The sequence below is a fragment of the Lepidochelys kempii genome, chromosome 26, assembly GCF_965140285.1.
Source record: "Lepidochelys kempii isolate rLepKem1 chromosome 26, rLepKem1.hap1, whole genome shotgun sequence".
NCBI lineage: Eukaryota > Metazoa > Chordata > Testudines > Cheloniidae > Lepidochelys > Lepidochelys kempii.
Genome location: NC_136405.1, coordinates 1512633 through 1526201, shown reverse-complemented (window position 1 = coordinate 1526201; position 13569 = coordinate 1512633). Strand labels below are relative to the sequence as shown.

At 52.2% G+C, this 13569-nt stretch overlaps 1 protein-coding gene across 3 annotated transcripts in view; it reads left to right on the top strand.

Moving 5' to 3' along the window:
• PLEKHA2 (pleckstrin homology domain containing A2) overlaps nt 1-13569 on the top strand; it is a 53536-nt gene that overhangs the window by 25358 nt on the left and 14609 nt on the right. For 2 of the 3 annotated variants that reach the window (XM_073324788.2, XM_073324789.2), the window contains exons 6-9: nt 2068-2214; nt 10838-10984; nt 11431-11499; nt 12608-12678. In XM_073324788.2, the coding sequence (XP_073180889.1) occupies nt 2068-2214; nt 10838-10984; nt 11431-11499; nt 12608-12678 (434 nt within the window). The remainder of the gene's footprint in view (nt 1-2067; nt 2215-10837; nt 10985-11430; nt 11500-12607; nt 12679-13569) is intronic. The other variant, XM_073324790.2, reaches the window with a different exon arrangement.

The following is a 13569-nucleotide window of genomic DNA, read 5'->3' as shown; positions in this document are numbered from 1 at the left end:
ACCATTCCCAGGACACCTGCACTGTCCCATGTCATTTTCCAGTAGCAACATCTTCTCCTTTGGCTTACAGTGCGTAGTGCAGTGTCTTTGTCCCGTCCCCTTGCTGTCGAGTGGGATGTTCTGCTCAGTCTGGGGGATGCTGAAGGCAAGGAATAATCATGCATGAGAATCAGGGGCTCTCCGGAGCCAAAAGGCCTGGAGGAGACCTGTGCCTGTGAAGGCACTTGACAAACTGGATACCGATATTGCAGCTCTGGGACCTGGATGCATTCCCTTCTCTCTCTGCAGTTTCTCTGCTGCCAGTGCTAGACCAGCTCTGCAGAGGAGAGCGATTGTTGACACAGATAACAAAACTGTTGCTGTAGAAATGGAGTTGTCTTGGGTTTGAGCCTCTTTCCTTTGGCACTATATACTTAGCACAGGTGGGTTAGTTCCCCCCCCGAACATACTGCCGAAGTGAACGGTGTGGGTAAATAGAGCGAAGGGCAGGGTCAAAGGGCTGGATCCCTAGTGACTGAAAAGTCTCTGAGTAAGGCAGGTAACCCCGCCCCTCCCCCCAGCTCTGGGTACGTCTACACTGCAAAGGAAAACCCGCCGCACCACCACACCCCCGAGTCTGGGTCAATTGACTCGGGTTTGTGGGGCTAAAAATAGCCGTGTAGACGTTCCTGCTCCGAGTGGAGCCTGGGCTCTGAAGCCCGGCGAAGGCGGAGGGTCTTGTAGCCCAAGCAGGCATGTCTGCACGGCTATTTTTAGCCCTGCAGCCCGAGTGCTGTGGGCTGGAGTCAGTTGACTCAGGCTCTGAGTCTCGGTGCTGCAGGGTTTTTTGCGGTAGAGACATACCCCATGTGAACTGGTTGGCAATTTCCTTTCGCCTGCACAGAGTTACCGCAGCCTGGTTCTCCCCTGCCCCACTGCTTGTGGTGTGACTCAGGGTGTGTGAAGTGTGGGTAAAACACAACCCAACTGGAAAGGGCACCTTTGACACATGCCTGACACAGAGTGCAGGCCAGTGAGGAAGCACACCCATTAGCTTCCATCCCAGTTAAGATGGGTGAGCTTCTGGTGACCCACTTTGACCAGACCTGCTCCAGAGGGAGCCCCTTCTGGCATGTGGGGGCTCATGCACTGTTCAGAGAATCCATCCTGAGTTTACACCAGCTTGTGGTGACGAGCCTCTGATTTTAGCCAGAAAAATCCAAGGTTTCAGCTTCAGCCAGAGGGTTGTGGGCTGCGTCCAGCCTGCCCGGGGAGGATCCGTGAGCATTTGTGGCTGATTATGCCACACCCATTGGCAGACTGACAGAGCAGCCAGATTTGCAGTCTCATCTGCAACCAAAGGAAGAACAAGTAACTTTACATAGGAACATCCCTGAGTCTCAGGAGCTGGTTTGGGAAAGACCAATGACAACAGCAAGAGAAACAGGCCACGTACACGCAGGGAAATGCATGAGGGGGTGTGTGTGATTCCTGCCCAGATCCGTGCCCTTTCCCCAGGACACGGAGAGGGCTGTTCCCCCAACTGCAGTGGGAGTAGAGCGGCCTTGTCCTGCTGTTACCTCTTGCTGGTTAGTGGTGTGTCCGTGTTCGGGAGGGGATGATTCAGCGTGCTCGGAATACAAAGCTGGGTCCCAGCCGCTGCCTTGCCCGCTGCTGGGGTCACACCGCTGTAGATGTGCTGTCACTGACCTGCTTAGACTTGCAAAAGCTAATGGTTAAATCTGGCAGTAATGAGAGCAGGACAATTAAAGGAGCACAAATGCAGAGGGCTCCAGAGGCAGGTCACAGACTCGTGTCAGGTGATGTTTAATTATCCGCCACCTCTCTTCTTTCCTCGGGTCATCGGGCTCTCCTGTAAACTACCTGGGATGGAGCCACACCCTCGTTAACCTTGATGTGGGGTGTCTTGGTGGTGGGGTTTAAAGGGGCACTGCTGTATTTGTACAGGAGAATGGACAGGCCAGTGTCCCAGTTGCAGACCCTAAGCCGAAACCTGCTAAGTCTTCATTTCTACCAGGATGGGTGGTTTGGGGCTAGATTTGACTCCCCCATTTCTGTCGTTCACAGGTGCCAAAGAGTGGTAGTTTGCCCCCAGCCACAGAGATTACAAAGCCCCCCATTACACCCCAAGCCCAGGAGAAGAAACCGCAGGTGGCCTACAAAACGGAGATCATTGGAGGGGTGGTTGTGCACACACCTATCTCTGTCAATCAGGTAAGCTGGGCATGTCTGCGTTGCATTGCCTTGGCAGAGTGTGCCTCTGGCTTGTGATAGCAGAGAATGTTCTGAAATGTGCATTCAGTTGGGAGGAACCAGAATGTGCCCTGTGAGGATGGCGGCATCGGCAACCTCTGTGATAAAAATCCCGATCAGTCAGTCATTGTCCCCCCACACCCCAAATTATGAGCTTGGCTTAAAAATCATCAACGTTTAAAAACAAACTTCAGGTGCCTATTCTTTGCCCCCTGGTTTCTTAGCCTTAGGGTTCTGTTGGTTCTCATTTTGCAGCTTTTTCTCTGGCAACCCAGAGGGCTAGAAGCTTCTTTTTCTTTCCTTTTTATAAAAGAAAGCTGAGATTCTCGCGAGTCCAGGGGCCTGGGGCTCTAAGAAAAGCACCACGTACTGCAAGTCTCACGATAAAATCACAAGAGTTGGCAATTTGGGGACGGTGAATAGAAACGATCTGTAGTTTAACTTTCGCTCCTTGCCTTTCTGTCTCCAAGCAGTGGAAATGAAATACTCTTGGTACCAGCACAATGCTCTGGGACTGTAGCGTCTCACTGGCTCGAAGGAGCAATTCTTGAGGGATGTAAGGGGGAAAAGCTGGCAGTTCTCTGCACACTTAGCAGGGTGATGAAATTTATACCACATTCTGCTCTTTGATTTTCCTGTATTTAACTGTTGGGGAGGCTTCCAGCTGTATGCTTGACCCATGTCTGTGCCATTGACTGGGTCTCTGCTTCATCATTTTTATGTCCTAGCTTCTGCCTCTCATCATTTCTCTACCAGACATACCAGAGACCTATGAAACAACTGTGTGTGATTAACGTGGTATGAGGGATAAACAGCCTTGGGATGAAATGCAGGGTCCTTGCTGCTTAGCTAGCATGTGTTTGAGCAGGAAATGCAATATTCCTGCCTATTTCCTCTTCCAATTCCTTCCTAATACAGTCCGCAAAGCTCTGCTGTAAACCAGGCCAACAAGCATTGCATCTGTTTTCTTCTACAAGCTGTTCCCATCCTGCCTTTCGCAGAATAAACACTACTCAGGTGTGTAGTTAACCGCAACAAATTATACCTGGATCCCAACCATTTAAGTGACAAATACTATCCATCATCTACCAGAGGTGGGAAACCCGCATTTATTATTGTTCGTTTTTAAGTGCCTGTCTGAGCCCCCGAACTATGAAGCAATACAGCAAGTGGGGGAATATCTTTTAATACACAGAGACAACAGACTGCAAGCTAGGCCGCTTTGTAGAGTAACTCACACGCTACAACAGTAAAGCTTGTGCATGAGGCCCACAACAAATAACCTCCCACTAGAGCCCCAGCTGGCCCCACTCCATCCCAGTGTTTCTCCCAGGAAATGGGTGGATCTTGCAGCAAGTCCTAAGGGTAATAAATCTGGTTTCCAGGGGTCCAAGTTGAGGATCCTTCACAAAAAACACCTTCCCTCTCAAACCAGGGGACTGTTGGCTCACGCGCCTCGCCCCATTGCATCTGTTTTGAGCCCAAACCATTTAAGTCTTTATAGGCCAAGAACACCTCAGATCCCTCCTGGAAACTGATAGGCAAGATTCTGGAGCAACAGTGTCACATGAGCTGCATGAAGTGCGGCTAGGCAGGCATATGTCAGGGGATGAAATCTGGTCGTTGGCATATACCCAGAGCCCTTCCAGGGTGTGGTAAAATCTCTTGCCGTCCTGGGACAGAGGCACGCAGAGCAGAATGTGACACAGGAAATCGGTGGCAGGGCTGATGTCTCAACACCTAGATACTGTGGTGACCGGCATTCCAGAAACGCCTCAGGGAGATGGGTTTAGCTGAAAAGTGTGACCAGAAAGTCCCTGATGGGCTATGTGTCTAAGCAGCCTCAGTAACGCAGCCTAAATCAGCAGTTCTTCACACTGAGTGGCAGGTGCTTCAGACAGTACCAAACTGGGGACTTAAATCACACCCCTTTGGTCTGCTTGCCGTCTCTCTCGCACACGTGTGTCTGGGGAGCTGCACGTTCTGGTGCGAGCCAGTAACTTTTTCACCCAGAATTTAGTATGAACCCTTCAAATGTGCAACTTGCTCCAGTTTTCAGAGGTGAGGCAGAACTTGGTGCTAAATTGGAGGCATTTCCAGTGACTGAACTTCAGTGTGGTTGTTGAGGGAGGATCTTGAGTGTCGTTGCTTCGGTTTAACCCATTATGTGACATCTGTTGCCTGGGGAATCTGTCTGGAACATATCTCTGAGTCTGACATTTAGGCTCTGAGCTGTCTGGGCAAGAGGCAGGAGGCTGTCTGACCTTCTCTGAAGTAACACAGTCTGATTACACACTTCCCCTATTGGTGGAATTGATTTGCACTTTCAGTTCAGGAAACCAGGTCTGTGCCTGTGAAACCTTCCCACTCAGGGTTTATAAATAGCTGCACACAGCACTTCGCTCTGGCTCCAAAGTGCAGTGAGCCAAAAGGGGTTTATGGAGCCACATGCAAAGCTGCAAACTGCCTCAGCTTTCATGCCCCTTAGCTGTGGCCTGGTCTCTGTCTCAATTCCCCACTTCTTCAAGGCCCACAGAAGATCGGAGCCAGATCACCTGCCTGTTTCCACTAGCTCCAGCTGCTGCTCTCCAGAACAGCAGCTGGGAGATGCCACAGAAGGTGTGGAGATCCCCCTTTCTCCAGTAGCCCCACTCTCCCTGTCCCTTGACGCATGGGAGGGGCATGTGCCTGACCATCGGCAACTTCCACCTTCTGGTGTTTTGACAGCTCTTATCAGTCACATGCCTAAAAATAGAATGGAGATTTAAGTCACTGCGGTGTTCTCCTTGGCAGGCGGTTTTAACTCTTCCCTGGCCATACAGATGTGCAGAATTGGGCCTGATTGGAGCATAGGAATTGCCAGGGTTGGATCAGACCCATGATCCATCTAGACCAGTAGCCTGTCTCTGATAGTGCGAACACTAGCTCCTTCAGAAGAAGGTGCAAGAGACCTGACGGGGCAATTATGGGATAAAGCAGGGTTTTGGGTTTTTTAATCCTAACTCAACATGTATGTTCTCATTATCCATGTACATGTCTAAGGGAGACTGCTGGCAGGAAGTAGCAGAGCAAGACAATTGTACAGCTCCATCCTGTGTGAATAGGCACTCGAACTATTTAGCTTATCAGAGAGAAGGTTAAGATGTGACTTGATTGTGGTCTAGTACCTCCCAGGAGAGAAGATTTGTGATAGCAAAGGGATCTTTAATTTAGAAGACAAAGACAGGAAAAGATCCAGTGGCTGGAAATTGAAACTAGACAAATTCAGACCAGAAATAAGGTGCAAATTTTTAACAGGGAGTGTAAATGACCGTTGGGGCAGCTCACCTCAGGATGTGGTGGATTCTTCATCACTTTAAGTCCAAGTTGCTTGGTTCTCTAAGAGAGATGCTCTGACTCAAAGGAGGAGTCGCTGGATGAGGGTCTCTGGCCTGTGTTCTGCAGGAGGTCAGACCAGATGATCTAATGGTCCCGTCTAGCCTTAAATTCTATGAATCTATATGTTTCCAGGGGGGTGTTTTCACCTCCCATTTTGAAGCAGTTCCTCCTATCCCAGTCCCTGGTTGTGTGTGGGGCTCGCTACCTGAGTGGAGCAGCTCTATAGGGAGATGTATTTCACCATTTCTAGGAAGGTAGGAGAGTGTTCAATTCAAAGGACCACTTTCATCCTTCCTACCGTGTCTTTAGGACTGCTGTTGGGATGAGCGCTGGCCTGCTGGTTAGAACACCAGCCCGGTAGTCAAAAGACATGGGTGATGTTCCTGGCTGCACCATTGATCTTAGGTGCTGTGACCTTTGTTGTGTCCCTTCCTAGGTCTTTGCCAGTTTCCCAGCCTGTGAAAATGGGGATTATGCTCTTGAGCATCCTGGGTGCTGATCCTCACTGCAGGGACCTGCACTGGGAGGCATTTCCATTTTTTAAGTGCTTTGAGACCTGGGGATGGAAGGCGCTCGAGAACTGCAGAAGTTTATGAGAGATTTCCTCTGGAACGTGGGGTTTTAGCCTTGGTGTCTCCTGTGCCTCCACCAGGACACCAGAAAACAGGCACAGAAAGGCAACTGGCCCCACACTCGCTCAGCAAGTCTGGTACCACTTTCCGTGCAAAACCCCCATGCTAGCTTGGTGCAAATGGCTGCTCCGGGCTTACACTGAGAACAAGCCTGTCCCTAGACACAGTGGCATTTGCCTCCCTGAGGGTGGCAGCTCCCTTTGACTCCCACACACTGGGAATATTTGGAGGCTGGTGCAGAGGAATCCCCAGGGCTGGCAGCTGAGGCTCTTGGTGTATGCACCTTGCGCTGTGCTCCCTGGGCACCGAGTCCTTGGCAGGAAGCCCAGGCCCTCCCCGCACGCTTTCCGTTTGGCTGCAGTCCAGGCTGAGAATCCAAGGGGAGGTTTCCAGGCCCAGCTGCAGCAGCTTTGACGCCCTGCCTGGGTTTCTGACTCTGCTTTGCTTCCTTGCCCAAGACTCATTTTTCATCCTTGTTCTGGGAAGCTCTTGTCTGTGTCTACAGGTTTCCCTGCAAGGCTCTGGCGGGCCCCAGCCGGGGGCATCCTGGTGAAGCCCTGATACCCGGGGGGAAAGAACCGAGCCTTCTTTCTGGCTCAGTGTTTCCCCTGGCTCCTCGTTGCGGCCCGGTGGCTGCGAGCCAGTGGTTCCCCTCCGCCTGGCACTGACACTAAGCTGCTTTGTGGAGTGCAGAGGGAGCCTGTAGCCTGCGTGAGCAGGGCAGCAGCAGCTGGGCACACAATGGTGCTGTGTATTCTGGCCTCTTGTCACTTGGGAGTCAAGCTTACTGTCTATTAAAAACAAATCAGCAGCAGTTAAGTCGGCACCCTGCCATGTGATTTATGTGGCAAGTGAATGCTGGTCTGCTCTCCCATGTGAGGGGGTGGGGGTTTGCTTTTGGGTTAGTTTGTTCTCCAGAAAAAGCCTAAATCTCCATCCACAGCCTCTGTTTGCTTTAGAGTCGCTTTCGCTCTGCAGAGGGGGTTGAGGGAAGGATGCCAGCTGCTGAGTTGTTTTCTGCATTTCTGATGCTGCCCTTGGTGAAATGGCCTTTCCTCCCCTTCCTTCATGGCCTCTCTGCCTTGCCTCAGGTGCAGCTTTGTGACTCCAGGCAGGAGGAAAGGAGAGTCCTGGCCTCATTGATAGGAGGGATGGAAAGGCCTTGCTCCTGTCTGGCCCATTTCTCTGGGAGTCAGTGAAGGATTGCTCCTTACAGCCTAACCTCTGGGGAAATGTCTTCCCTAGTTTAATGTCCCTAACGACGCGCCTTCCATCCTTCCCTCTGCTCCGCCCTTCTCCAAACACTAAGTGCTGCAATGCATGGCAAAGGGCCTGTATGAATCCAAGTGACGGGGGCGTGGGGCTGCTGCTCTCCTGCTGCGAAAGCGTCTCTCTCTCCTACCAGCCAGGTGGGCTGCAGAACACCCTGCCTGGCTCAGGGGTGCACGGAAGGGAGTGAAGGGCTGGCTTGGGCACAAGTTGCTTTATTTTGATTGATTTAGTTTGGTCCTGGAAAAATCAAAGTCTTGTCATGGAGGGTGGGCGAAAGTGCACAGCGGAGGGTGAGAGATCGGGGCATGTTGTCTGGTTAACCGCACCGGTCCTCTTCACCAGCGTGAATGCCATATAAGGACAACCCGAGCGAGCCCTGCAAGCCAACTGGTAAGAGCCAGGGGCCGCTGCTCTAACAATTCACTAACCTCAAACTTGTGCTGAAAGGAGGGGGATGGGGGGAGAGAGAGAGACGTGCACAGTGGTTACATTTTATCCCCCCCCACCCCCTTCCTCCTCAGTTCTGCCTTACGAAGGAGGCAGGAGGGGCTAGGCTGAGTGCCTGTTTCTTCAGGGTTATATAATGAGGGCAGAGTAACAATGGCACGGCAGCAGGCAGTGGAAAACGTGTCTGTCTGCTGACTTCTACCACGTTTTTCCGCCCTTTGAGTCTCCCAGGAAGTACCTATCCCGGCCCCTCCCAGCCCCGGACAAGCACGGCGAAGGGGGGCGGCTGGAGGCTGCTGGAGCTGGGCTCCCTTCCCGCCAGCTGCGCAATTGCCCTGGTGTTGCTGTTGTGTGGGATGTGCTGCAGGTAAACCACAGAGCACAGGAACGCTACGGCCGGTTTGACCGAGTGTCCTGACGCTGCTCTAAGGACCAGCAAGAGCCCACGGGGGCTGGGCTGACGTGCCCCATCCATCAGTCTCTTCTGAGTGGGGCCCACGGCCGTGTCAGAGTCCCAGCCTGGCAGCTGCAACAGGATGTGCTTTCTCTGCTCCGGGCCCCTTTGCGTCTGCTCCTGTGAGCTGTCTGGCAGCGAGATTCCTGCAGGGCTGGTGAGCAGGGCACCTGCTGGCAAATGGCAGGGACAGCTGCAGGATGAGCAGACGTCTGTATGTGCAGCTCTGTGATCCCAGCTCACCCGGTGCTGGGCTGGTGGCTGGTCCGGCTAAGGAGCAGGGGTTGGAATGGGCCTGCTGTCCCTGTGTGCCAGGGGCGGAGGAGGGCCCTTTAGGAAAGGAACGACATCCAGTGCAGGACAGCAGATTCCAGTCCTCTGAATCCCCAGTGTTACTTTCCGGGGGCTGGGAGAGGCCCAGGGTGCTGCACGTTTGTGTCAGATGCCTGCAGTGCACCCAGAGATGAGATGAGGCCTGACAGAGACCCTGGCCTGCTGAGACTGAGCTCTGCGTGAGAGAGATTTGGTTTGGTGCAGCAGGATGGGTGTCCAATATTGCGCCAATGATCTTGCAACATGCAGACTGCAGCAGCCGTCCCTGGGCAGCCCCTGCTCTGAGTGACATTGCTGGGTGCAAATAAACCCCGTGCACTCGCGCGTGGTGCTGGCTGCATTGTACGGATTCAGAGTTTAAGGCCAGGAGGGATCATTAGATCATCTAGGCTGACTCTCCAGTATTACACAGGCCATAGAATTTCATCCGGTTATCCCTGTACTGAGCCCGATAACGTGTTTGGCTGAAGCAAACATGGCCTGGATGCCCTTCTGCAAGACATTGAGAGGTGGAGAATGCACCACTTCTCTCAGTGGTTTGTCCCTCACTTAACAATGTGTGCCTAATTTATCATTTGAATTTGTCTGGCTTCAGCTTCTGGCCAGTGGTTCTTGTTTTGCCTTTCTCTGCAGTACTGGTCTCACCAACACCGTATGCAGAGGTCAAATCAGCTCCCTGCTCCTTAGCACTCAAGAAAGGGATCTGGGAGGCCGTGTGGACAGTTCTCTGAAAACATCCACTCAATGTGCAGCGGCCGTCAAAAAAGCGAACAGAATGTTAGGAACCATTAGGAAAGAAAATACCGTAATGCCACTATATAAATCCATGGTGTGCCCACACCTGGAATACTGTGTGCAGTTCTGGTCGCCCTGTTTCAAAAAAGATATATTAGAATTGGAAAAGATATAGAGAAGAGCAACAAAACAGCTTCCATATGAGGAGAGATTTAAAAGACTGGGACTGTTCAGTTTAGAAAAGAGTTGATATGATAGAGGTTTATAAAATCATGAATGAGGTGGAGAAAGTGAATAAGGAAGTGTTATTTACCTCTCCACATAACACAAGAATAAGGGGTCACCCAATTAAATTAATAGACATCAGCTTTAAAACAAACAAAAGGCAGTACTTTTTCCACAAAACACACAGTTAACCTGTGGAACTCATTGCTAGGGGATGTTGCCAAAATTATAGTGGGGTTCAAAAAAGAACTGGATTCAAGTTCATGGAGGATAGGTCCATCAAAAGCTATTAGCCAAGATGGTCAGGGATACAACCTACTGCTCTGGGTGTCCCGAGCCCCTGACAGCCAGAAGCTGGGAATGGGCGACAGGGGATGTATCACTTGATGATTCCCTGTTCTGTTCCTTCCCTCTGGGGCACCTGGCACTGGCCACTGTCGGAAGACAGGATGCTGGGCTAGATGGACCTTTCGTCTGACCCAGTGTGGCCGTTCTTATGTTCAGTCTTTGCGTCATCCACAGATTTTATTAGCAGTGACTTTATTTTCACTTCTAGATCACTAGTAAAAAGGTGAAATAGCTTTGGGCCTAGCACTGGTCCCTGCAGAGCCCCACTAGAAACCCCCCCATTTGAAGCTGATTAATTGACAACAACTACATTTTGAGATCTGTCAATTAGCCCGTTCTTCGTCCATGTAAAGTGCGCGTCATATGAGTGCGTCCTGCTAGCGTTTGACTCCACATGTTCTGTGGGACTAAGGCCAGCTCCTTGGTGTTGCTCTGTGTTGGATTTCCCAAGCTGCGGCGTGCCGACCAGGATCCCAACCCCCGAGGCCAAGGTTTGCGGAGCTTGTGCATTTTTTTTTTTTTCACTTCTGAAAATCAGGGCACTTGCAAACGTTGCTCTCGTGTTTGCATGGGGCAGGTGTGGTGTTCAGCTGGGCTAATAAAATGTCATTTGTTTGTGGCAGGGGGCAGGCATAGATTAGAGGGTGGGCTGCTAAATTCCTTCGGCTGTTCTGCCAGGCTCAAGCATGCATGTGCCGTCCGCTCTCCCGTCCACAGGCTGTTTGCAGGTTTCCAAGTATTGTTTTCTTTTTTGTTTCAGAATGGAGGGGAAGGAGCAGACGGAGGCGACTTGGCCACTCACCCTCTTCTGAGACGCTCCCAGAGCTACATACCCACCTCTGCCTCCAAGCCATCCACAGGGCCACCCGTCCTCAAAAGCGGCTACTGTGTGAAGCAGGGAAATGTGGTGAGTGCGTGCTGCAGAGTCGCACTGAGTCCTTCATGGAGCAGAGCAGTGCGGGGGCTTGAAGGGGGCTTGATTTTATTGCTTCTGAGCCTCCTCTTGCTTCCCCCACACCACTGTGCCCAGAAGGGGAGCTTTTCACTTCTCGGGGTCCAAGGTGTCACATTGGCGTGAACAGTTCCTCTGCATAGGAGGAGGGAGTGGGGCCGTGTTGATGCAGCACAGGTCTTGGTGTCCGAGCAGTGATGGGTGATTTAGTACCCTGAGTTATGAGCTGCTAACTCTGAGCTTCCTGTTTCCTGGTGGAGCAGGCTTACAGCTTTCACCAGTGCTCATTCTTTGGAAGATGCGACCCCTAGGTTCTCAGGACCCATTTGTTTTTTCCGAGGAGCTGGGGAGGCTGGAACTCAACCCTGGAAGCATTAGGGACTGTTCTCTCTGTTTTTCAGAGGAAGAGCTGGAAACGCCGGTACTTTGCTCTTGACGACTTTACCATCAGTTATTTCAAGTGCGAGCAGGTAAGCAGCCCCCTCTTGCACGCAGTTCTCTGGGTGACCTTGTCCACTTGTCCCTCCGCTCATGGGTGTATTGGGCTTGGCATTTGCAAGGCTGCATTTTTGGCTTTTGTTAAAATCAATCAGCATTTTGAGCACAGAAAATATTGTGGGAGAAAACCCCACAATTGGGGCTAAAGCTGAGAACAGAGCCCACACGCTGCAGGAGTGCAGGGAGCAGGTGCAGCGGCTGGTCTTCGGGACAGGCAGGGGAGCTGTGCCTTTGACACAAACGCGGCTCAAAGCTGGCTGCCGCAGGGGCTGTTCCTCTGCCTGAACCACCATGGAGTTCTGAGTCCTGTTTCTGCAAGCAAGAAACCCCACGCGGACGCGTGCATGCTCCCCTCCCAGCATACCCCCGACCTGCACGCCTACGCACACATGCTGGCATCGCAGCTGTAACTGGCCATGGATGCATTTAGAGGACAAACTAGAAGAAGGCTTCTAACCATCACTGAGAGGAATGAGGTTCTGGAACAGCCTCCCAATAGCACTGAGGGCAAGTAATCAGTCTAGCTCTAAAATCCAGCTTGATAAGTTTACGGATGGGATTATATGACGGGGGTTGCTTGCGACAGCAGAGGCCTGGGCTTAGTGACCCAGGCTGCACGCTTCACTGTGTGTACACTGCCGTGCCCCCTCACACCTGTGAGATGCCCACTGGACTCTCAAAGACTGGAGACAGACAGGAGAGGAGGGTGCTGAGCTAAGAATGGAAAGGGGACGAATTCAATGCGATCCAACAGATTGAAAGAAACAAACGCAAAACCTTGCCGTGCTCCTCTGCTTTCCCCTTCTCAGTTGCTGTTCACTGGGTGCTGCGCCTGGGTTAGGGCTTGGGGGGGTGAGAGATGCTGCATGGAGCCGCCATTTGGGGATGCTCCCACCCAGTGACCTCTCTCTTTATTCCAGCCGGGGGCCAAGGGCCAGGACTCTGTCCATGGAGGCTTTGCTGAAGGTTGCTCTTAGGTCTCACAAAATTCCTGGGCACTAGAGTGGGCTCCCAGTGCCACCAGAGCAGCCCGCGAGGTTGATGCAGACCCACTGACTCTGTTCTGTCGTGTCTCCCCAGGACAAGGAGCCCTTGCGTTCGATCCTTCTCAAGGACGTCCTCAAGACCCACGAATGTCTAGTCAAATCCGGGTAATGTCTTTTCCTGCACTTCTGTTGGATTCAGTCCCTGTAGAAGTGAAGTGGAGTGGTCACGAAAGGACTTTATCCTCAGAGGTGCTAGCCCGGGTGGGCCAACAGCCACGGCACTGACGGTAGCTGTGTAGACATCGCGGCTCAGGCTGGAGCTCGGGCTCTGAAGTTGAGCCGGCGAGGGAGGAGGGGGCCTCCAGAGCCCGAGCTCCAGCCCGAGTCGTGATGTCTACATGGCTGTTTGGAGTGCAAGCTGGAGTCTGTCGACCCAGCTCTGAGCTGTGGATGGGCTAGTGGCTAGAGCCTTGCAGGGGCACTCGGGACACCAGGGTCCATTTTCTGGCTCTGCCACAGACTTGCTGAGTGATTTTGGGCAAGTCACGTAATTCCTCTGTGCCTCAGCTTCCCATCTGTCCATGGAGGTGGTAGCAGTGCCCTGCTGCATAAGGTGGCTATGAGGGTGTGTGCTCAGATGCTGCACCATATGGCTGAGTAGCTGAAGCAATGCCGGTTTACAGACTATGCTTGGTAAAGCGTGTTGGGATCTTTCTGAACACAAGGCACTTCAGAGACCTAAATCACTCTGACCACGGAGTGCTCAAGGGGTGTGAGAGGCTGGATCACAGGCCTCTCTCTCTCTCTCCAGCCAGGGCTGGAACAGATCACAGTGGCAGCCCTACCCCTGGAAAAGGCGTCCTGTGTTACCCTGGGCTGTTGCACCTGGTTTTGCAGCCTTGTTTCTTGCTGCTGTGCTGCTCTTGGGACCCATTTCTTCTCTTGCTCCTGGAGAGCCCCTGGCATTCTAAGAGCATTTTAACAGTCAGAAATAATGGAAAATGCTTCCTAATGGCCAGGCATCCTGCGGTCCCATCTGCCTCTGCCCATGAGATG